We start from the raw sequence: 25,116 nt of genomic DNA, 5'->3' as shown, positions 1-25,116 counted from the left end.
CTGTCCTAGAAATCAAGGAGTCATCTCACATAAAAAATGTAGGGTTGGGAATAAGGGTTAGGGTTCTTCCACACTGAAATGAATTAGGAATAGTTCAAGTTAAAGAAATCCCATGTAAATTCTGTGAGAAGCCCTGTGGCCGGTTGATAGTCCCAGGCTAGAACCGAGGAGAGGCTTGCAGCCAGGACAGAAGTGAGCATTAATTCTCTGGCTGCAAACAAGCCAGGGCAGGGAGGTGAACACAGACACCCTCTACATTGGCACATCCCAACATCCTGCTTTCAGCTGCTTTGGTGTGACCAGTTTCTTTCTATACCTCTGCCTAGAACTTGCATCCTGCATCAAAGATCTTCCTGACACATCTCTGTGAAATACTTCAGTGAAAATCTCACCCAGCACCTCCAGACCTTCACAGGCAGTAACAACAGTCACCAAATTCACAGCCTAGGTCACCTCTGAGCACCGAGCTTTGGAGATCACAGCTCGGGGACGCTACTGGAAGTAAGAGGTTACTCTGTGCAACAGGAAGGCAGAGCTCCAGGGTGATTTACTGTACCGAACTGTAGCTGCTCTGAGTATAAAATGAAACAGAATTTGCACAGCTCTCCGCAGAAAGCCAGTGGCGGCGTGGGGGATGACTGATCTTGGTAACTGCTCACCTTCTGACATCAGAAACCTCCGGTGCAGCATACAAGACTGCCATCGCGAAATCCCTGATCAAGAACATGAAGCTCCTTCCCCTCTTCACAGCTGCGTCCTGCTTCACGCCCCCAGGTCCCTCTTTCTTTGTACTACAAGTGATGAAGTTTTTTTTCCAGATCACATGAGGCAGGATGAAGGGGGAAAATCCTGCCAGGAACAGAGATGGGCTGCAACTTGAACCTGATCGAGGGGAGATACAGAGCAGTACCCTGAGAGCTATATAAGAATGTGCTCGGCACAAGAGCAAACACTTTTTCAGGTGAAGGACTCTCATGAATCAGCCATGCATGTGAATGAAGACACCGTTTCAAGGAGGCTTGGAGCCACCAACAAAACATGTTTGTATTGCATCATCGCTACCCTTGCTGTGTTACTCGTCTTTGCATTAGCCACCATCATGGTCTTAGTCGTTCAGAGGACGGTAAGAAATTTCTTACTTTATTCATTGGCTTTTTCTTACTTGCTTTCTTCCTTCCTTTCTTTCTTCTTGCCTTCCTTTTTTTCTTTCTTTCTTTCACCTACTGCTTTCCAAAAATTATTCTGTGGCCAGAAACACAGTCACTGCCTCCTGTTACAAATGCACATGCATGAATTAGGGGAGAGAACAGTGAAACAAAGAGGGAGAGAAAAGACCTTTCAAAAAAAGACCATCTTTCTCCATGGGCAGAATTAATTTCTATCATGCAATTTCTAATCTGTAAATGGAAGTGGAAAGCTCATAAGCCATGATGCAAGCCATTCTCTGTCCTGCCTAGCTAGGCAGAGAGGTGGAGAGAAGATAGATCAGTGCCTCAGTGTCTGCTACCTGTTTTTACATATGTCTCCCTTCATTTCTGTGGAGAGCAGCCAAGATGGTCTGGTCTGGTAGCATCTACATGTGTTCTTTTGAAATACTGATACATTTCAGTAATGGACATGACAGAGAACATCTCTGTGTGTGGCACTGTGTGGTGCTGTCTGCTGGGATGCACTGTGATGTGGTGAAGCAAAGCGCTCTGGAACTACCAGAGCATTTGATAGGGGCAAAGTAGCTCACTTGTGCTCTCTTTTTCTCAGATCTGTTCCTGGGTGTGATTTTTAATGCGGAGTTAGAGCTGTAGCAAGGATGACTGAGGATATAAGTGAGGCAAAGTCTCACAAAACCAACTATTCTGTCTGCCTACAGACTTTTTTTCTTTCTTAAAATAAAGAGGACTGCTCTCACGTAGATCTGGGGTTGGATGGGGGATCAGTGTGACAGTTACAGCCAAGGCAGAGACGTACAAGTGGTTTTGAATATAAAAAGTGCATTTCTGATCTTACCAGGAACCTTGGCATGAACTTTACCAGGGTAAAATGCCAGGTTAGAAGTTTTACAGGCTTTGAAATCTTTTTGCGAAAATCTAAGTGCTGAAGTACCTCCACTACTATTCATAGTATGAAAACACCAGTGTAGGGCTGCTGGAGGAAGTTCGCCATGGAAAACAGAACATGATCTCTCAGCTCAGTATTTTCTCTTACTAAATTTACCCTGTGCAATGTGTGTGCCTGTGTATGCACATTACCCAGAAATTAAACCATGAAGGCTTGACAGTTACTTCTTTAAGTTGCACCAGAGAGGAGTAATTTACCTGAAATCAGCATTCTTCCACAAGAGAAGCAGTTTGGGCACAGTTAGAATGAGACATGGGCATTTTCAAGTGATAAACAGAGGGACATTTAGGGAGATCTTTAAAATAACAGCTTGGGTAATTACAGAATTGCCACAGCTTTCCTATATAATGAGGCTTTCATTTGTACTTATTATGAAAGTAAGCATTAAATTACCTTTCCATCAGGATAAACACAGTTACACTAGTTGCCAGAGGAGTAATATTACACAAAGAGTCAAGGTTTTCATTTAAAAGAGTAATGACATTATTGCAGCTGCTTCGGAAATGAGCTTGGCTTAAGGAGAAAATAGGAAGCTGAGGTGTGTGAGAAACAACAAATAAAATCGAGCAGCAATTCTATGCTGTGAGAGGAGTTTGGCAGTAAAAGCACAACTTGTGTTCTTGCTCTCTGGGAGCTGAAAGACCCCAAGTTCGGAAGCAGCATAGTCTTTCTCCATCCATGCCTGGCTTTGAATTTCCAGACCAGGGAACAAATGTTGATTTTGTGAGACGGGTTCATCAAGAAAATCCAGGCTTCCTCCAAAAACACTTCAGCTCATGGTCACACTGTCAGTGTAAGGCTAGGCACAAGCTCCTTCGGTAAAGGAGTTGTGGCTGGGTTGAACATCTTGAAGTGTTGATTGCAGCAGCTCCAGGACAGAGGGTCTGGGGAGTTCTTGTACTTGGAGCCCTGTGGATATTGACCCGTGTTGCTGTAGGAATTAGAGCATCATCATCTGGCTTAATTATTTCCTTTGTGACTCCTGAAGAGAGGGCCAACATTTTGTGTGATTGACCTCTTGGGAAGATCTGGTTTTCTCTCCAGATGCTGTCAATTGGGTTATGTGAGTGGTCCTTGACCACAAGGGCAATGGTGGCAACTTCATGCTCCCCCTATGCTAGGCTGCGGTAGAAATTTTTATTTTCCTCTATTCAAAGGAGTGTTAGAGGGTCTGTGGGACAATGCAGGCCTTGTGACCCATGCCTCAGGTACCACTGCCTTAAGAGGAGGCTTCTGGTGGCAGGGAGACCACACAGTCCCCTAGCCCCTTTGCAGGTACATGGAAGCTGGTTGCTTGTCTTCCTTTTGATTAATTTACACTTGCCTCGTTTAAGATGAAGGAAGACATATTGGAAAGGGCAAATCAAACTGTGTAGAAGCAAGGCATTTGTACTACCCAGCATCTAGGTGCTCTGAATAAGGGAAATCCAACATGAAAGATCAAAATAAAAAAGCAACTGTGATTCCAAAGCTGCTTCTCTGAATCTAACTGCACTGCTAATATACGTTATCCAACCTGCTCCTGCATTTTCCAACAACCCAAGGAATTTCTTTACACCTTGTTTTCAAGAAGGGTGGCACAGCTTATTAGCATCAGACCTGGGAACTGTCATTTTTTGGAACTACACTACATTTTTTGGAACTAACTACATGCACTACTGAAGTCAGATCATTTCTTCAGCTTTCATCTGCAGAAACCCTTGGCTTCAGGCCATTCACTTGTCTCCATCTTTCACAGGTGACTTTATTTTTCTCTGGAAAAAGAATAGTCGCTGTCACTATGGTCTGTAGCCTTCATTGTTCTTCTTAACGCTGTTAGAAGCGTGCTAAAACTTCCACCCTTCTGCTTTCATTGCTGCTGGATATAAATATATACACACACCTATGCAGATACTTATGTATATAGAAATATAGATGTAAAATCAGTGAAAGTGTATGGGACAGGATGGACTAGGCAAATTTTAAGACACATGGACCCTAGAAAATCTTGTGCTGTACTGCAAGGTATGCTGTAACAGACACCTAGGTCACCCGCCTCTACGAACAAATTCTGTGTTGATGTCCAAAGTCCATAATTTGGGGCAGTCTGTCACTGCTTTGCATTTTGTAGACTTCATATTTTTAACCTCCAAACTGCATGGGCAAATCTTTTCAGCACAGTTAAGGCATCAGTGTGGCAAATGCTAACAGTCAGTGTAGGTTTTGATATTTGCTGATCTAGTCTTCCAGGCTGCTGGAGTTAAAACTGTAAAACCCCTTGTCATGGCTTAACCCCAGCTGGCAACTGAGCACCAAGCAGCCGCTCACTCACTCCCCCCGCCCTGGTGGGATGGGGAGGAGAATAATGTAGAACCTGTAGTAAGAACAGTTTAATATTTGAAATAAAGTAAAATATACTACTACTACTGCTCATAATAATAATAATAGTAATGAACAAGGGGATAACAAAAAGAAGAGAAAATGATAAAACCCAAGAAAACCCCAGTGATACACAACTGCCCACCCCCTGCTGACCGATGCCCAACCGGTCCCCCAGCAGCGATCGGTGGCCCCCGGCCAGCTCCCCCCAGTCTCTGTACGGAGCATGAGGGCCTGTGGTATGGAATAGCCCTGTGGCTAGTTCGGGTGAGCTGTCCTGGCTCTGCTCCCTCCCGGCTCCTTGTGCCCCTCCTCACTGGCAGAGATGGGAAACGGAGAAGTCCTTGGCTCAGGGTGAGCACGACTTCGCAACAATTAAACCATCGCTGTGGTATCAACATCATTCTCACACCAAATCCCAAACGCAGCACCGTCCTGGCTACTGGGAAGAAAAATTAAGCCTATCCCAGGCAAAACCAGGACACCCCTTTAGCAGTGGGACTGCCATAACCAGAAATGGCTACTACAGCATCTGGCCTGTTCCTGCCCGATCTCTTCGTGTCTCATACCCACGGTGCAATAACCCTGCGTGGGCTGCCCCACTCGGTGGCTATTGGCCCCCTCTGGTGGACACCCTGACAAAAAGGAAAATAAACGGGAGGGGGGGGGGGGGCGGGGAAACCAAACAAAACCCACTGAAAATTGCCCCCGAAAACAGATTTCCCACTCATTGAACACCACAGGAAAACCACTGAGACACTTTAGAAGCAAACTGCACTGTTCTAACTCTTGCCGCCGGTATTCTGTACAGTGACAGTCACCTGCTGCCCAGAGGTGTAACTTCAACAGGTTTTGTCTGTACTGGAAAAACTGAATTTCACACAGGGCTGTTTCCTGTGATGCTCATTACTGGATCAGCTGTGGGACGGTGCTCCACTTTCTGGAGTTTTCACGTCTAGTTTCTACTTTTGCCTCTTGGCAGCTCAGGGTCACCTACCTAAAGTGCCACTGCCTGCCTTCCCCTCCACCAGACCAGTGATGATGGCCTGAGGCTGAGCAGAAACACGGGACAGCCTTGAGGTTTTTTTCAAGCTGCAAAACCTTCTTTCAGGACAGCAGTCCAAAGAGCTCATCCCTGCAGAGCTGCGGTGCGAACACACTCTGGAAAAGCCTTTGACTTAATTAAGCTGCTCCCAGACCAGTTTCTGGGGGACTCGGCATGGGGGGTGCTTTCTTAGGCTTTCTAAAGGCAGACACACACTTCAGAGATCTCTGAGTAAATGAACATTCACAGTTCGGACACAGGACATTAGAATGACCCCCTAGCGGCACTAGACTGTCTCAGCTTAGGAGAATTTCTTGCAAAACGATTAAGGGAAAGAAGAAAGAAATGCCTTTCACTGGCACCTGATTATAATTTTCTCTAATGAAGCAAACTGAAATTATTCTGCTCACTGAGTGGAGACCAAGATCTTTCACCAGCAGCACCCAGATCACTCCAGATGGGGTAAAATGCATTGTCATGAATTCTCTCTGAGCTGACACTGTAGAATTTAATATTTTGGGGCTCCTACTGTCTGCCTCTCTGCATTCCAAATTACAGCATTGCATGCACTATTTTTGCTGTTAGAATAGAAAGAAGCAATGTCAGTAATATTTCAAAGCCAGCTCTATAATTTTATTTGAATATCTACTCAATTGTCATTAAAATAAATTGCATTAGTGTCTGCTGATTTCACCCACTGGGAGACTTCCCAGAGAAGAACACAACACATTAGTACGTCTTAATTTGGTTTCTGTGGCCCTGACTACAAAGCAAGCAGCGAGCCACCAGCCGTGTCCCACACACCACCTCCGCGGGAGGGCTGCAAGGTGGGCACCTCACTGCCGATAATGTCTCATGGCTTTACCAAACACTCCTCTACAGGCAGCGGTGGGTCTGCCGCCTGATTTCATTTAGCATAACCTAGCTAGGGACACAGCATCCCCTTTCCCTCACAGAAAAAATGCCTTTAACTCTCTGCAGAGGGCAGAAATGCTCACCCATTGCATTGAAAAGCGGCGCTTCCCGGCACCCGGTGCATGGAGGCAGGACAGCCCAGCGCCAGGGTGCAGGACGCAGGATGGGAGCGGGGAGGCTCCAGCAGATGGACCTTGGGAGCGCTTTCAGCTGAGGCTGTTCTCAGTCCCACACTTGATTATACGTGTGCATAGGATCCATGAGAGTTTGCAAGGGAGGATGTCGTGTAGGGGACCAAAAAGCTCGGAAATGCCGGGCTTTTTTTCAAATTACAGCTGTAAGTTCCCATTCTTCTCCTAACCCAGCAGCCTGTAAAGCTTAGGAAGATCACCTGGAGAAATACTGTCTCAACAGATAACTTCTGCCCGTCTTACATAGGTGCAGGGAAAGAAAATGAACAAATCAATATTACAGATATACAGACTTTGAAGCACCTACGCCATCCCCATCTGCGGGACACATTTTGTCATTAGACCAAAGGATAACATTGACTTGCCGGGAGCATATGCAGCTCTACCCCTCAGCCATGGTTGAAAACATGGTCACATTAGGCCAAAGTCTAATTAAAGGTATTCTTAAACATTTAAGGCTAGAACATAAGTACCACAAACAGACACAACATGACTTCTCTCACTGTCTAACCATCTTCCTTCTCCCCACACCACATATTGTCCTATTTACACACAGAAAATGCTGATGTTTTAAGACCACTATGGATGGAGTTGTCTTCCACCACATGCATGGTGTGCCTCACCTCTCCCAGGAGACATTAGATGGCCTGCTAAAGCTGGTAGCAGCTTCCCAGCTTTCTTCTTCTTGGACATCCTGGTTGGTCACTGGGACAGGCTTCTCAGGGAAGCGGTCACAGCACCAAGCCTGTCAGAGTTCAAGGAGCATCTGGATGATGCTCTTTGTCATATAGTTTAGATTTATGTAGTCCTGTGAGGAGCAAGGAGCTGGGCTCAATGATCCTTATGGATCCCTTCCAGCTCCAGATATTCTATGAATCTACACTAAATTGGGCCTGGCCTGGTTAGCCTGCACACTTAGCCCAGCTAATTGGTATCCAGATAAGAGGAGCTGGTTTAGGTTAGCCTGAGCAAAAAACACTCCTTGATACTGAAATCAGTGTGGGATTGTCTGGTGTGTGCGAGTGAAGGGACATGACACAGAGTTTCCAACACTGAGGCACTCTTAGTACCTTTCCTCAGCTGCTGGGAGAATTTCTTTATTCCTTGAGGGCATCGCTGGACGTTTATGAGCTGTCAGTGACTTTCCCTGTGTGGAAATAATCTGCAAGCAAGCACAGGCCTCGGGGTTCTGTGTTTGGATGGCAGAGAGGTGTGAAAAACAGAAGCGAGACCGCAGATGAAACATACCATATTTCACATGTGGAGCTTGTTTCCTGAGAGGTTCTCAGGCCATGCTGACTGAGGACAGTGCCCTGTGCCATGTTAACCTTTGGGTTGACATCCCAGCAAGAAGTAGGGGGAGAGGTGAAGCAGGACAACACTGTCACTCTCAGACCTGTGTTGGGGCTCTACAGCCTGTGTTTTCATCCAGTTAATGGCTTTCTAGGGACATACACTGGCTCTCAAGGGTGCTCAGTCCCACTCTGTCCTACTTGCTCCAAGTTTTGCAAGCCACAGACTGAAATTTTCAGTGTTTGTGTCTCCAAAACAACCCCAACAAAACCTACACACCTTTCTTACCACACTGAAAGAACTGCTGGCTGTGTCAGAAATGTAGCTTTTTCTATGATAGAAAAAAAGGGCTGTAACAAGGGATGGCAGAGGATGATACCTGGATGAGTGCAGAGACCTTGCCAGAGCTGTTTCCTCCACACTAATCCCTCACTGACCTGTGAGGCTCTATAGGAGCTATACACTGTAGCACCCAGCACTGGCTCCCTGCGCATCAGGCTCTGTATTACCTTCATGGCTTGCTACAGAAGCTTTTAAGATCCATATTTAAAGCATGGATGTACTTGAACATGGATATGCCCTGCTCCCAGAATAACCACCCCTTGTCTTGCTTCTCATTCAGACAGCTGATCCTGCCACAGAGGGCATCTCAAAACCTATCAGGACAGGTAAGACACCTAAGCAATACATATGATTTGCATCTGTAATGCAAATATTGTCCAGGATCACAAATGAGCCAACTGTGGACATTTTATCATTTCACATAAGGTCTATTCTTGGTGAAAAGCCAAGGTAGCAGGGTGGGGTGGGGAAGAAAAAGCTTTCAAATTACTCGGTAGCTCCGGAAACCAACGCATGGCTGAGGAAATAACAAGTATGTCTGAATCTGCCCTGAGGTGTCTTTGCAAGAGAGCTTTTTTGCTAGAAAATGTGAACATCAGTCCGTTAGGTTTCATTTTAAGGGCTAGCTCTTGCACATGTGGGCATAACACCCCGTCTTCACAAGGCGTGGGTGCAAATGTGTTGGCACATAGTTCAAAACAACTGAAGCTCTTCTTGTACTGCTCTGGCCTGGAGCAGTCATATGTTTCCTACTGGTTTGTGGGGAAAAGGGAGGAGGGAATGGGTAGATCTAGAAGGGATGAGTGGAGAACAGCAGCAAGAGCCACAGAGCAAGGAATTAAAGGCAGAGTATGACCACAGGGAGCCCAAAACAGGAAAAAACTGTCTAACTGGACTAGCAGAGACTGTGTACCAAGATTCTGCCTTTCCTTAGCATAAATCAGGAGGAGCACCATTTATTCCATCAACATTGCTTCCCTGGTTACACAGCCCTTAGGACCAAGGATTGTGATTTCTTGCAAATACAAGTTCATACTCGGTCCCGCAGGATAGGAGATACCGTTGCTTCCCACTGTACAGGTGAGGAAAATGAAGCACAGTGTTCATCTAGAAACGAAGGCAGAATGGGAAATTAAAGTAATCTAATTTCAAGGTCCAGAGAGTCCTAACCACGCAACCAGCTTTCCTGCAGCTGCATTTCTGCACACAGGTGACATAACGTAGCATTTGGTCAACTCATACTCTATCTTGGATAATTTTTGAATCCAGGACTGTTCAGTATTGAGCTTGTTTCACAGCCCACAGGTCTCAGAGTAGTCCCTGCATGTCACTGTGTCCTTCCTGAGAACCGCACATCTTGCCTGACCATCAGTTTTTTATGTTCTAAAATTCCCCCCGTAACTTGGAGGGATTTTCTTTTCCCGGACATCCTAAGCATGTATCACTTTCTCTCTATCAACCTAAGTAGCTCCTTTAGTCTTTTTAAGTTTTTTAAAAAATTTCTAGTGGTTTATATTGTGCTTGAAGTTCCTCAGAAATAAAGCAAGGTCAGAACATACAAGGCAGATCTGAGTAAGGGCGCTTGGACAGTCACACTCCAGCCCTAATCCAGTGAGTCCCCAAAGGTGCCCCAAAAGGAGCTTTGCAAACCCAGCGGAATGCAGAGCATCAGCCTTGCTGTCCTCGGTCCACTGGGACGATGGAGAGTCACCGGCAGCTACGAGGCAGTACAGCCCCAAAGCAGAACCTGCAACCTCTTGTAAACCAGCCTAACATCAGAGAAGTCACCAGAACCAGGCTGGCTTTCAATGGCTGAGTTTTACCAGCAGTTAGGAGGAGGCAGGGCAAGCTGTTGGTGTTGAGTCTAGTGGTTGACAGAGGAGCCACAGAGACTGTATCTGTAGGTCAGTATTTTTCAAAGCAAAGCACAAGTGATACTGGCATTCCCAGGGCAGGAAAGAGAGCTCTCACTAATCCAAAAATGCATTGATTTAGATATTTATATTTTATTCTTTTTTTTATTTCATATTCATATCTGCCAACCTGTGCCAACTGCTTTTTCTCCTCATCAATAACTGGCAGGTGCCAGGCAGGAGGGATTCACTCTTTCCAGGAACGTACAAGATGCTGCTTCATTAGCCAGAAACTTTTCTGCTTTGGGTCGATAACAATTACAGGCACCTTCTAGCTCTGAGTTCTGCTGCTAAATCGGAGATGATGCCATTAGGAAAAGACAAAGCAGGGAATGACAGAGAAACCCCACAAGGCAGGAAGAGTTGCTAAAAGCTGTTTGCACTGCGTGTAAGTGCTCTGTCAGCCCACCCTGCGCTGCCGACCAGTCTCGATTGTACATCTCAGGCAGGCTAATAGAGCATTTGAAGTGTGAGCCAATTATAACGGCCTTTTCTTTTTCTTTTAAAATGCATAAAGCAGGGCTAATTGATTAATATATCCCAGTGGGTAATTTACTAAAGGCCCCCTCAGCAGGAAGCTCTGTCATGTGTTGCCAAGAGTTGTGGCGACTGCTGCAAGGTCTCTTCCAGCAGCTGCAGAGCAGCAAGAACCAGAAGCCTAAGAAACACTGCAGGCTGGGGACTGCGGGGAGGCTGAAGCTGCTGGGGGTTTAGATTCAGATCTGTGTCTGCCTCTCAGGCAGCCCAGATGTTGATAGCATAATTTCAACACATTTTGTGCCCAACTTGTTCAAATCAGGGCTTCAAAGCCTTGCATTGTAAAAATGGGCAAGCAAGAATAAATTAGCATTGCCCGGCTGCCAGCTGGGCGCTCAGCCCTGCAGCAGTGCCTTGCTTGTGCAGACATCTCGGAGGTGCTGGTGGGGATGCAGGGCTGTGCTAGTGGGAACAGCAGGGTTCACTCAGGCAGAGATCGTATTGTAATGCAAGTGGCCAGGGGTCCAGGCACAGCTACACCTCTGAATAAATTTTGTAATATTAAAGCAGAAAAATCACGATGATTTAATTTAGATTTCCAATGAGAATATGTTCTATTATTAGCTACACATCAGTGGGCAGTAAAGCAAATTGATAGAAGGCTGACATTCCTGACTCAGCTGCCAGTCCTCGATGGGTTTGCAGGACTCCATAGGCAGTGGCTGAGAGCAATGCAATGTCAGCTAATTAAATGTTTGTAAGAAAACCAGTGCCAGTCTCCTCAAAGCTTCTGTGCCATTGTCAGTAGAATGCCTGAGCAATAGGGGGAAAAAATTAAATTCCTCATGAACTAACTGTCTGTGGAAATACTTCTCTGCAGAAACTCGTCCACATTTCATAAATATCAAATTATATATTAGTATGGGCCAAAGAGGTATTGTTAGGTTCATATTTTAGAGGGAAAGCTATGTCACAGAGAAATTTATGACCTGCCAACATCTGGAGAGGTTCAGCCCTCATCACCTCCTTGTCATCCTCTCCAAACCTCATCTCTCCATAAATGTTGTCACCCTGAACTGAAGGCTTTTCTTCTTATTTTGAACTGCAAAGACATGATACCAAAATCTCTTCTCATTTATAAAAGGAAAAACCTGCGGGTAGATATCTGTGCTCACACACACTATTTATAGATATATTTGTCTGGCAGTAAGATCTATTAGCAGCTGATGGACAGACCAGGAAAGGAAATTCCAACACCCCATTCACATTTGCAAGGGAAATAGGTTCTCAAATAAAAATCTGGTTCTGAGAAATTAGTATAATACAGGCGACATTCACGTCCTTGCTGCCCTAGAGTAAGTGGGGCTGAAGCCAGTGAAGCAAACAAGCCTTTCCAGATTTGCAGCAATACCTCTGAGTGCAGTCTGGTCTTCTGCAACTCAATCTGGTCTCCTCCAGCCTGGAGTTGTCCCTGTGCAACACTAAAGATGCTGCTGGGTTGTCAGTCACAAATCCCATGATGGTTAGTTCTTCAGAAACGGATATCTCACCTTTAGACCATATAGATATTTGCCTTCTCAGCTTCAGTACATGTATGTGTTCATGCACATGTATGTGAAACTGTAAAAGGTCCTGTCTGCCCTTGGGAGGTCGGGGCAGATGAGCTGTGTTTCTCCGTTTAAAAAAAAAATAAAAAAATTTGGCAAGCCTGGGCTTGCAAATGCTAGAAAGAGCACACGAGCATCCTCCTAGGTAAGCATCCCGAGGAAACTGCAGCTAGACAGATTCCAGTCAGTCATAATGGGGGCTGGTTGCTTATTTAATTAACAATGAGATAATTGGTATTGCTACAAAATACTGAATGTTAGATCTTCCATCTCTCCAATACTTAAAACACAACTTATAGATGAACCTATATGTGAAATTTTGTGACCTGTGCCATGCTGACAAGCAGGCTAGAGACTTAAATAGCTTTGGCCTTAAACTCTGCAAGTTTTGCAGTAGCCAGGTATGCAGTGATGAGTTCATAAGAGGTTCCTACATCTGGAGGAAAGAAAGGGATGCTTCTAAAGTTAATACTTTCAGAAGAAGGTAAAATTGGCAGCTGAGTTCTGTCCCCTTCAAACGCACAGGGCCAGAGTGACAGCCCTTGGGTTCTCAAGAACCAAAGACCCTGGTGCATGTGTGACAGGCACAGCCACGAGCAGAGCCCAGCTCCGCCACTGAGCCCAGGAGAGGACGTCACTTGTCCTCTTGTGGCACTGGTCACAGCATGACTCAGCTGGGACTGTCCATCAGCGCCAGCTGGCAGCTCTTAGCAGGACACTAAGCTGGAAGGAGAGAGTTAAAGATAGCTACAGCAACTTCAGAGCGTGGCTGCTGAGAAATAGAATTAGGCAAGTTCTGCAGTTCTGCTAGCGCCAGCATGCTGACAGAGACGTATGAAATCACCTTGCTTAATTGTATAAGCACTTAAATCGGTGTGGGGTACGCAGGAATTGAAAGCTCTTTGTTGCCTGCCTGTACTTCTTTACTTCATAAAACAAATTCAGGGTTTTGACCTGCTCTTGTGCCTGTCTACGCTCAGCCTCCAGTGAGCTGCAATGCGTGTCCACGCTTCAGAGGCATCTCGCTGTAAGAGATGACTGGTAATAGGAGAAACTTCAGAAACCCTATTTGAGGGGCTTTCCATGCCTGGGTAGCAATGCTTTGGTATCTGGCATGCCGCTTTCAGATCTTGGTTTTAGTGCCCTTTGCCTGTGCTCCCGTTATACCCATCTTGGGTGGGGAAACTGAGGCAGCCAGCAGTGTGGAGAGTTTCCCAGGCAGAGTCACACCGCCTTGGATGAGGCAGGCAGCAGCCCATATGTCCACGTGTCCCAAAGCCCGTGTGTTCCTCCTGGCTGGACAGAGGCCTATTGTGTTTCAATGAGACTCTTTCCATTTGGCACTGCAGGTGGAAATCATGGGAGCGTCAGCGAGGCTGCAGCTCCTCTCAGTCCCATCTCACAGTCCTGTGGTGCCCCCCCTTTGGCTCAGTGGGGAAAAGCTGCATTAAGCTCATGGAAAGAGTCTGGCCCTTTTCCTCAGGGCTGCACCCTCGGGATGCTCATCCTATGTTAAAAGGGGTCAGGAAGACAAAAGTGTATTCTCTCTTAATAGCTTCTTCACAACAAAATACCCTAAACAGCTTCCTACCAAGACTCCCTCCTTATCAGCAGGCTTCCTTAGAACAGCCTGATCTACAGCATCCATGCATCACAGCAGACCACGAAACCAGTGTGGTCTCCTTGGTCCTTAGTCCCAAACATGCTTTCTTCCCCTCCTTCTCACAGTATTTTTAAGCTCATATAATCCTATTGACTTCAGTGGGATTACTTCTGCTTTACACTGTTCCTAGTGCAAAGCCAATTAGGCGATGTGATTGAACGTATCCATCGATCAGTCCCGAAACTGTAGTAATTTCAGCCCCTCCTGGCTTGCACTGAAATATTTCAGATATAAGAATCAACTTGAGAAATAAAAATAGAAAACAGTTACAAGCTGCCTCAGCAGAGTGAGAACCGGAAACATCTCTATAAAACCATTTTTTTCCTCATAACTTGCCTTCTCACAAACACAGCTGATGTCACCAAATAAATGGTTTAAACACACACACCACACATAAAACTTGCTGACACCAATAAACGTAACTACAGCTTTGGAAATGCAAAATGCAGCTGGGTCAGTGAGGGGTAGATCCGGAGAGATGCCATGAACATCCCGAGGCAGCTCATGTCCCCCGGCAGCACCAGACTGGCCGTGCCAGCCAGCTTCCAAAGTCTGCCAGAGCAGCAGGGGATTTTCTGCTTTCTAGGGTAAACCCCCGAAATGGCATGGAGTTTCTGCAAAAATACTGTCCCTTCTTGCAGGACACTTGTAATACCGGTGGGCTCAGGATGCTGACTATGCATCACCAGCGCCTGTTGCTGCTCCCCTAACAGCTTTAGTCTGAAAGAAGGGCCAGAAGGGTTTTCTCCTATCCTGTGCCATTTCTCCACATCTCTGTAGTGTCTGTGCACTCACTAAAACATTACATTAACATCAGGAAAGCAGGCTTTGGTTTTTCTTTGGGGATTTCCAGCATGGGCAAGGGACTTTGATACATGCCTTACTCATTCTTGGAGTGCAGTGGGCACCTGCTTCCCTCAAAAGTGTTGAAACTACTGTAATGAAAGATTGCAATTCTTTCAAGATACCCACAGCCTCCTTTCTCCAAATGAGTGCAATGGGTGCAGTGTTAGAGATCAGCAACGGGGGGTGGGGGGGTGGGGCTTGTGTGTAGGACCAGCTTCCCCCTGATTTATCCATCCTCCTGACCAAGTAGGTCTTCAAAACCAGGCCATGCAGATACCACAGGGACTGGAGGTTTGAATCTCTGGTTTGTACCCTTAGTTTCAGGAATCCTATGAAACTTAAGATGCTTGTCTTACTGCATTTAGTAGATTCGTTGTTCATGGAAAGAACAAGAAATATGTCATCTGATGTCAAGTAATAGCATCAAGATTTAGCAGAACTTAGTTTAGTGTGTTAACTGATCCTTCAGAGACTCTTTTAGGGTGTGTGACTTACACCAATTTTATAAACTGACTCACAGGAAAACTTAGGTGATCTGTGTACCCAGGGAGAGGGGAGTATTTATTGGTAAGGCTTTACTGAAACTCCTTCATACTCTATTCCTGGTATTCACCTGTAAAATAAAACACAGGAAATTCCCGGTCTCCCACCTGAGCTGCTACGCATCCCTTCCCCAGCTGCAGCAGGGCCAGGAGATGTAAAGGAGAGCCAAGGGAAGGAGAAATACCATTCATCTGTCTGGTTGCAGCCACTGGGATATCCTACACTATTTTCCTGAGTCTGTATCTTGTCCCTGTGTCCATACGTGGGCTGCACAGGGAGGTACAAGCTCTGCTTTGTACAACCGCAAAATAATGGAGGAACAGTCAGTGACACGCACTGAATGGCCAGTGAGGCTAGAAGTGGAAAATCTTACACAGAGCAGATGGGAAGGTGAAATGTGGCTGGAAAGGAGGTGAAATGGAAGGGGGGGTGGTAGGGTGCAGGGTCCAGGATGCAGGAGCTGGGACATCGGGATGTAGTAACTGGATGCAGGGACTGGGGCACTGAGATGTGGTGCCTGGATGTGGGTGGGAGCTGGGACGCCAGGATGCAAGGATGCGATACAGGGATGTGAGGGCTGGGACACAGGGATATGATGCTGGGATGCAGGAGCTGAAACAGCAGGATGCAGTGCCGGGATGTGGCAGCTGGGACACTGGGATGCAGTGCCAGGATGCAGAGGCTTGGATACCAGGATGCAGAGCCGGAATGCAGGGACTGGGATACCAGGCTGCAGTACTGGGATGCAGGGCCTGGGACATTGGGATGCAGGTGCTGGGACACAGCGGTGCAGTGCCAGGATGCAGGGGCTGGGATATCAGCTGCAGTAGTGGGATGCAGGGGTGTGGTACTGGGATGCAGGGGCTGGGACACAAGGGTGCAGTACTGAGATGCAGGGCCTGGGACACTGGGATGCAGGGCCTGGGACACGGTGGTGCAGTACCAGGATGCAGGGGTTGGGACACTGGACTGCAGTACTGGGATGCAGGGGCTAGGACACAGCGGTGCGGTACTGGGCTGCAGCGGCTGGGACACCAGGATGCAGTGCCGGGATGCAGGGGCTAGGACACAGCGGTGCGGTACTGGGCTGCAGCGGCTGGGACACCGGGATGCGGTGCCGGGATGCAGGGGCTAGGACACAGCGGTGCGGTACTGGGCTGCAGCGGCTGGGACACCGGGATGCGGTGCCGGGATGCAGGGGCTGGGACACAGGGATGCGGTACCGGGACGCGGAGATGCGGTGCCGGGATGCGAAGCCCCGCAGTGCCGGGCGCGGCCGTGGGAGGGCGCCGTCCCCGCGTGGCCCCGGGCGCCCTGCGGCGGGGCAGCCCCGCAGCCTCCCCGGCGGCGCCCGGCCCTGGGGGACAGTCCCCGGCGCTGCGGGAGCCCCCCGCCCCGGGCTGGGAGGAAGCTGCGCAGGGCTGTGCCGGCCCCACTAGCAGGCAGCCTTGGGGTCCGAGCAACCAACAACCTCGCCTAAAGTCCCGGCGGCATCCACACTTCACCCGCGAGAGAACAGAGCGGCGTCTCAAAAGCACCCAAAGAGCCGTTTTCAGGAGTACGTTCCAGTTCAATGTTTAAAAGCTGCTTTCTGTAATTGCACCGTACAAATAACATGGTTAAATTCTGCTTACCTGCACATAGAATCGATTTGTAAGAAGAATAAGAAACACCATTTTTCGCACTGATAGCTGCAATCCACCAGAGCTTTCACCAGTTTAAAATTTACCGGTCAAGTTACGTGATTCCCTGTGCAGGTCAGATGTTATCAGCCAAGAGTAAGAACCAAGTCTCCTATGTGCTGTTCTAGCTACTGCTGCTTGTCACGTTGGAGCTGCCACTATGGAGCTTGTCCATAACACAGTTAGAGCAAATAAATGAGGTGCCAAATGCTGACAGCGTTTTGCAGTACAAAAAAAAAAAAAAAAATCAGGACTGGTCACCTAATCTGTTGTTTCTTTCAGGGAACACCTCCGAAGATTATTTAAGAATCCTACAGAATGTCCCGACCAAGACAGCGGCTGCGTACATGAGAGGTCAGTGGGGAGCCCCATAGAGGGCAAGAGCCGGTGGAGCGAGGCTGCAGAGCTGGCTGAAGAGCAGGCTGTTCATGTCACCCAAACTGGTTTCAGTGGCTAACAGCTTTCTGACCAGATGGGCATTTTATAGGAACAAAATCTTTAGCTTTCCTGAAATGTGGGTGTATTTGGTAAACCCCCTATCTGATCACATAAAATTTCTTTATCTAAACTTGATCAGAAAAAATAAAGATAGACCTTCTGCACACAAACACACGAATATACACCTCCATTATTTCCCTTCCAATATTACAGAAACCCATTTACACCCCACCCCCCTGCCTTGGGTTTCCCAAGGGCTGTGTAAGTCCTTGGAACTTTTAACACCCGGCTTCCGTGTGTGAATCCCAGCCGCCTGGCTGGAGCATTTTCTTGAGCTTCCTGCAGGAAAACCACTGCCCAGGCCCCTCCATTTCCCAGGAAGCTCACGGCCACCCCACAGAAGGCTGAAGTCAGGTCACGAGAGCCCTGTGGCTCATTGTTAAACATGTTTCCTTTCCTTTCTAGTGTCCAGTCCAGTCAACAGGTCAAAACTGAGCTTGGTCGAGAAGGGTGTTTGTGAGGACATCCAGTGCAAGAAAGAAGAGCTGGTGATCAGGAAACAAGGCCTCTACTTGATCTATTGGAACTTGAACTTTCATTTCTCCAGCTGTTCTAACAGCCCCACCGACCTGAAGATAGAGCTCCTGGTGAACAACAAGGTCCACAGGCAAACGTTAACCACATGGTGCGCGTCAGAAACGTGCCAAGAAAAGACTTTCAAGACCTTGTTCCAGCTCCATTTGACATACTTGAAGGCGGAGGACCGAATATCAGTAACACTTAACCATCCTAGATTCTTGAATGAAATTTCCCTTCCCAATGAAAACGTTCTCGGGGTCTTGAGGTACAGAGACAAAATGTGAGCAGCTCTCTGGCTTCCCACTGCTGCCCAAACTCACCTTTCCCTGAACAACAGCTTTTCCTCAGCAACACCTTGTTTTGAATCTCCTATTTTACCTGGTCACTAAGGTAAACAAGGAACTTTGTGAGCATCCCAGAACAAAACCTAAACCACTCCAAGACCCACACCCGACAGATTCCTCTGGTTTGGCTCAGGGCAGCACTGTTGTTGGACTATCCAGCGTGTAACCCCAGACCTGCCGATGGTTCCTCAAAACAGCACTGTGTAAACACAGATTAAAATGTAAGCAGATTAGAGGAAGAATACTTTTTAGCCCGTGGACCGCTGGCAAGGTGCCTGTGCTCAGGAGATGGGGAAATCTTTCAAACTGAATTCTATGGAGTAGTATTTTTAAGTGTTTTTTGCAAAAAAGCTACAGTCAAAGCTTGTAACCAAGGCTTTCTTTACAACCAGAGTGTGCAACTGCAGCTCTGGGGTAGGTTTATGGATAGACTGGACAAAAGCAAAGATGATGAAATTATTGACTCTCAGGCTGGTAGCTAAAACTCTGGGGCAGGACGTAGGAGATATGGAACTTACGGGATATTTCTGTGCTGCATTCTGCTATAGACTTTATGCAATTTACTTCCAAGTGTCTTCCTTTTCACTACTTACCCATCTTTTCTATTTAAACATTAAGCTTTTTGGAGCAGAGATTTTGTCTATGCACAGTGCACAGCCTCTGTTCTCACCTGAGGTTTCTAGACCTTTTTGTAACAAATACTAAAATAGTAACCTAGTTGCAAATCCATCCACATAACAAAGTTAATTATCACACATTTTCCTTGAATCCTGCCCTGCCTGTTTGACAGTTCCCTGCACGGCAGCAGACCACACTGTGTGTAAATACACTTCTAACACCTGCACTCCCTGAAAATCCAAGATTTAGATCTGAGGTCCAGAGTTTCCCAAAGCTAACCTCAGACCTGGCCCTCGGCTGAGAGCTGCGGTGCTTGGGCAGTCCGGAGGATGATGTGATCTGAGCTGCTTCAGTTTACTCAAAGGCTTAGATAATGAAGGATAAAAGAGTAACCTCAGGCCCTCTTATTCTATGAACTGCACTAACACAGGCATTTATTGGAAATTTAATTCTTACAGTATGGGAAGGGAAGGGACCAAAACTTTCCAAAGGCTGGTACCAGTTTACTCTTTCCTCCTTTCCCTTCATCCCTGAGATCCTACTAAGGTGTATTTTCACTTCTTTTCAAGTTTTTCCTCTTGTGTACCTGTACCTTCTGTCCTTTACATGACTAGAGCTGGGTGAACTGTCCACATCAAAACATTTAGTCACGGATCTTATTTCTGGCTTCAGAAACTCAGTGTTTTATTATTCAGGCTTAGCTGATGTTTTCAGCTGATATAGCTTAGTTTGTGTAAGCGCATTCAAAATACTCCTAATAGTAGTAGTCTGTTACTTGTGTTACATCACCAGAAACCAATGGTACATACTGGTGAGGTTTCGTCCATTGATCAGGTGACTTCAAAATGCACAAGAACCTTTCAAAGAGTCATGAGGAATTGGTTCAATTCATTGCTAGAGATACCGGCTTTCCGCTTGGATAAACATGGCTGAAAACAAAAATTCCTTTTGCTATTAATGGTTGAGGGGAAAAAAAAAAAAAGAAAGAAAGAAGAAGAAAACTAAATCCGTGCTTTCTTTCTTTCTTTTCTCCTTAAAGATTTTTTTCTTTTTTAATAGGAGTCAGCTTACCCTGCCTATGACATTGTAACCTTCACTGGGATCTCCTCACCTCTCTGGATCCTATAAATATCTCATGTCTCTGAATAGGGTTTTTAATCTCTATCTGCCTCCACCTCGATACACATGACTCATGCCCAGAGAAGTTTAAGCAAGCCAGGCAGTCAGGCATCATAGCTTCTGAATATAGAAGAGGCAGCTGATGAATGAAAATATACATTTACTCACACATACCACCACTCGCACACACTCCTCGCCGCCTTTTCTGAAGGCTTTGAATTGAAAGAGAAAGACCATTCTTTAAAGAAATAAAGAAGCTCTCTGCATAGGATGATTTTATTCTATTATTTTGCCAGATGGAGAAAATCCTGACAAAGCAGTGCTAAGCTTCTCAGCCCCAGGCTTTTTAATACCACAGGATAAAGCAATCTGGCCTCTACTCTGTTGCGTCTGAGAAACAGGAATAAATTATAGGCATAAAGAGAGCCCATTAATAGTGTGCAATTTTGCCATCAGTTATAAAAATGTTAAATAGCTTTCACTGAAACAAGGCCTTGAGCCAAGCAGCATCCTCCATGCTTTCCAGTGGGCTCCAAGTCCCTTCACTCTTTCAGCCTTTTTTCTTTCACTTATTAGTTTTTTGAAGCAGGTCATTATTGACAACAACCCTGTGCCAAAAAAAAAAAAAAAAAAAAAAGTCCAGGCTGATCCTTCACACAATGCCGCATCTTTTCAGCAACACCACCAGCAATTCCCCTTGGGGAACAGCCTGTTCCCACGCCTCAGCCTCCCCGATGGGCTGGCAGCATACGAGCTTTTCTGCAGGAGGGTCCTCACCCTCCCGAGGAGCATCGCAGACCTACGGACCCTGCCCTGGTTCCCCACCGCAGGGCTCAGTCCAGGAGAAGGGAGCACTGCAGAAAGCACTGAAATCACAGAAAAATGTTGAAAATTCCTCCCCTCGTCCTCCACCGTGGCCAACCTGCAGCGTCCTGCGCGTACGCTCTGGGCTGACTTCGCCAGAAACAAGCAGCATCAGCAATCTCACAAGCCAGGTTGCTCTGCTGAGGGTTCTTGACCCTTCTCAGACACTGAAAAACTTGCCCCCTTAAACTGCTTTCTGCAGCGCCTATGGGAGTTAATACATGCCATTATTCATACTCTTGGTTGATAGGCGAAAATGCCTATTATTGGCTTAATTCTGGTTGTTCATTGCTACAGAAAATGTGAATAGAGAGTTAAATAGAACTCGGGACAATGCAATTTACTTCCATCCAAGCTCATCTGGGACAGCAAACCAAAACCAGATAAAGTTCACTGTCAGAGATATCAGAGTTGGATCTGAACTTCACCAAAGCTGTGAAGACTTTGAAACCAGGATTCTAATCAGACTTCACAAGGCCTGATGACAGTTCCCACCAAACTGGCCTCAGCCAAACTCCTCAAAGCTCAGATATGACAGTTAGGTCACAGCTCATCTGACACAGACAGAGGCTATGCAAGTGCTGACTGAGGGAGTTTTGCATTCACTTCACTTCTGGTTTTGCTTCATTTTATTTTTTTCAGCACTTCCCACAGGGAGGCAATAACACAGTCACTTAGAGAGAAATCCTTTACCGTGCCGTGGGCCAACCAGGGGCTGGGTGCTACCTAAAAACATCCAGCAATCCTATTTTAAAGATCCCACTTACATCAACAGTGCACTTCTGCAAGGTAACTACCTGACTGCACACCTCTTGCACACCTGGATTCCTTTGGAGAGCAAACAGCATTCTGCAAAATCCTTGGCCACTTGCTTGTGCTCTTAAATGAATATTATTGTTCTTTGTAATGTTCTTAGATGCAAAAACTACAAACAGCTCTATTTTTTTGGAACACCCTATCCTGAAGTTGAAGAAAGAAAGGCACTACTCAACACAAATAATGAGCCGAAAAGCAAAATAAATAAAAAGCCATTGCTTTTGGGGACCTCTAACTGGGCCTTGCTCACAGGTCTTTAAAAACTGGAAGTGATACAGCTTGTGTTCGGTGAGAGACAGCAAGAGAAAACCTCAAAGGCAGCTTCTGTAAGAGGAATAACTGTAAAAATGCAAATTATGATGAGCAACACTTGTGATAGCAAGCGTTGCACTGAGTGACCTCAAAACCTTTTCAGCCTCAGCTTTTTATGGTTATAATAGGCTCAGCTTCAAGAAAGTATGATGGGCTGTGACGATACAGTCTTGGAAAAATGTTTTGGAAAAATGTTTTGGAAAAGTGCATTCTGCAGTCATGACCCCCTGCTCCCCTCTTCCCCTCAGGGATGCTCGGCCGAAGTGGTTCAAATTCCTGATTTCTCCTTTCAGTACTGATCCCAGGAGCTTGAAGATTTGGGGTGGAGGAGGGTAAAGACCAAACAAGGACAGCACGGCATATTCTGAAATTCACGTACTGAGCCCCCAGAGCCGCCATTCGCATCGGGGCTGGAGCCTTCAGCCCCTCCACACTCAGCATCCCTCTGGGCTGCACAGGGGTCACTGCAGGCAGCAGCCACCCTCCTCTGGTAAGACGAGAATGTGGTACAGGATGGGTGAAGTCATCAGTGTTTCCTAGGGCGCCGTATGCTGCAGTACTTGTACACCATTTCCCTTCAGACCTGTCCACAGCATCTAAATTTAGGCTCCCTATTTCCCTCTATAGCGAGCGTGAAGCAAGAACTGCCAGGAGATGAGTCAGAGCACCCAAAATAGCTGCCTAGATAAGACACCAGCAACAGCTGGGTGAGTCTTCACTCAGTCCACTCACCGCGTCCTCAGTCTCCATCAGTGCAAGACACAGAAAAGATTATTTCAGCTGTGGATTGATAATTTATGGACACTTTCTACAGCTTCCCAGAGTGCTGCCTGTGCTTGGAGGCTGTGTGTGGCTCACGGAAAGCCCACGGCTCTCTAGAAGAATAAGTCTGTAAGGTGAAACGTAAATGCCAGCTGAGCAAGCTGTTAGATTTATGGATGCAAAAGAATAAGATTTGCCTGCTTAGGTCATCTTCATTCCCACAAGCACCTATTGCTTAGACTTGTCCAGAACTAACAGAGGGAGAGCAACATTGTGGAATTAGGCACCAATTCAGTACTTAGATTTTGAAGTGACTGGGTTTTGCCATCTACAACCGGTTAGTAAATATTTGACAGATTTTTTTATTCCTTCAGTTTACGTATTTTTAATTTCCTTTTTTTTTTTTTCTATTAATCTGCTTCTTCCTATCTTTTCTTCTATTTTCCTCTCTGCATAAAATAGATGGGAAAAAGCAAATAAAGGGTGGGGGGAAGGTGGGGGGGAAGGAAAGAAACCAAAGAAGCATGAAGAACTGGGGGGAAAAAACCCACCTGCTTGAATAGTTACATGAGTGCTCCAAAGACGTGAGTGAATATTGGCAGATGCAATGATCTGAAAATAGGTATTTTTACAGTTTATGCTTTAGAGGAAGATTAAGTTTAATGCTTAAAAAGGAGAACTTTAAGCTTTCTTTTAATACTTTATATGAATGTAATTCCAGGGGCTTCAACCAAGTTCCTCAAGCTTGACAGTGGTAGAAGAGCAGAACTTTTGCCTCTGGCAAGCAGAATTGTGTGCAGTATAGCAGAGCCTTTATATTTAAAGGGTATTTTTTTGATGTATAAACCTGACTGTGTTGTGAGACAGTTCACTGGGGGCTTTAGCAATAGACACATATTAAATGTCCAAGTAATTATATCATGTAAAATGAAATTGTTCTATGTTAATTATTGCAGTTTAAATATTGGGGGCATGGGTGTTTTCCTGAATAAACACATCTGATTCATAGCACAGGGGTGACTGTGTCTTTAATCATTGCTTGACACTTCACAGAGCGTGTGTACAAGTAGATCCGCTACAGACCTGATCCTGCAGCCAAACAGGATGTAGGACTCCTTATGGGCAAGTTCACCTGATGCTCGTCCACAGCATCCCTCTGGACCACCCAGGGGGAAGGGGGCTGCAGTGAGCATTTGCCCTTCTCCAGGAGCACAGACCCCTGTAACACCTGCAGTAACACGCATGCACGGGTCTAGTTGGCCTTTTACTGACTAGAGGCTGAAGGCCAGGGAAAAGCTTATGAAATTTTGGCTGCTTTAAATACATTGTGAGCTGAAATACACCTTGGAGCGAATGGGTGCTGGGTGACTGGTCCCCTGACGCACAGCTCAGACCTGCAGCAGTGGGATGAGGTTGTGCAGCAAATTACTGGACCAAGAGGCTGGATCTGACTCCAGGCTTGTCTTGAGTCAGTGGCATCCCAGTAAAGACGACTGAAAGGATCTCAGTACTCCTGATCTTACAGGGTAGTGATGAGAGACAGGTCTGGCCCTGACACTGTAACAGCTGCATTTCACAGGTGCAGAGAAGTTTGCAGAAAGTTAGTAGGATCTTTCAGTGCTTGGAAGGTTTTTGTTTTTCTCAGATGAGAATAAAGTCTGTATGAAGATCTAATGATGTAAACATTTTAGCTGAACAGTAATTAAAGTCTTGGAATTCAGTCCTGGAAAGTGCTCAGTACTTTTGCTCTGATTCAGAGGAACACTTCAGTGTAAACCTCACTTCAGGCAGGTGTTTAATTACAGCCATCAAGAGGCTCTGATAATATGTGGCCACTTAAATGCTTGAGTATTTTTAAGCAGGAGCAGACAGAATGCATGTGTTTAGGTGCCTGAGCAATTCTGGGTCATGGCATCATACAAACAATTCAGTAACATAAGTTTATCTAGCATCAATATTTTTAATGAGTCACTTAAGCTTTTCCTGAGATTTTGATCCTTGATTACCATACAGTTTAGGGGGTACGCTCCAAATAATTTCAATTTAAAGTTTGTAAAACTCCATAAGCAACAAGGATTTCAGAATGCATTTTGTTTAGATATTATGTAAAGTTGCTCAAAGGACAGCAGGAATTGAAATGCCAAAAGTCAAAAAAATTCTTCAGCTGATTTTCTTTTTTTTAATTAAATAAAACTAATAGAAAAAACTGCAGCAACTATAAGTTGGATGAGAAAACACAACAGACACGACTCGTTCTACAAGTCCTCTTATATT

At 46.0% G+C, this 25,116-nt stretch overlaps 1 protein-coding gene and 1 long non-coding RNA gene across 4 annotated transcripts in view; one reads left to right on the top strand and one right to left on the bottom strand.

Moving 5' to 3' along the window:
* LOC130154685 (uncharacterized) overlaps positions 1 to 25,116 on the bottom strand; it is a 118,578-nt gene that overhangs the window by 23,251 nt on the left and 70,211 nt on the right. The gene's annotated exons all lie outside the window — the stretch shown is intronic.
* On the top strand, positions 375 to 25,116 carry TNFSF8 (TNF superfamily member 8). 3 transcript variants are annotated; one of them, XR_008823821.1, is made up of 5 exons: positions 375 to 1,123; positions 8,540 to 8,585; positions 17,273 to 17,344; positions 17,894 to 23,179; positions 25,043 to 25,116. XR_008823821.1 is itself a non-coding variant. In XM_056350987.1 (4 exons), the coding sequence occupies exons 1-4, from the start codon at positions 929 to 931 to the stop codon at positions 18,289 to 18,291; spliced, it is 711 nt and encodes a 236-aa protein (XP_056206962.1). In that variant the 5' UTR covers positions 375 to 928; the 3' UTR covers positions 18,292 to 23,850. The 3 variants fall into 3 exon arrangements, 1 of the variants encoding a protein (XP_056206962.1); XR_008823820.1 differs by lacking the exon at positions 25,043 to 25,116 and adding an exon at positions 23,564 to 23,850; XM_056350987.1 differs by lacking the exon at positions 25,043 to 25,116 and having other exon boundaries at positions 17,894 to 23,850.

This window comes from Falco biarmicus, chromosome 9, assembly GCF_023638135.1.
Source record: "Falco biarmicus isolate bFalBia1 chromosome 9, bFalBia1.pri, whole genome shotgun sequence".
Taxonomy (NCBI): Eukaryota; Metazoa; Chordata; class Aves; order Falconiformes; family Falconidae; genus Falco; species Falco biarmicus.
The sequence above is the reverse complement of the archived record's forward strand: the minus strand, read 5'-3'. Positions and strand labels throughout refer to the sequence as shown.

Bases quoted from the DNA above. Each gene is read 5' to 3' on its own strand.
- TNFSF8 (XM_056350987.1), top strand. From the start codon at position 929: ATGTGCTCGGCACAAGAGCAAACACTTTTTCAGGTGAAGGACTCTCAT. The intron at 1,124-8,539 runs GTAAGAAATTTC...CTTCTCATTCAG, and splicing joins TCTTAGTCGTTCAGAGGACG to ACAGCTGATCCTGCCACAGA. The intron at 17,345-17,893 runs GTCAGTGGGGAG...TTTCCTTTCTAG, and splicing joins AGCGGCTGCGTACATGAGAG to TGTCCAGTCCAGTCAACAGG.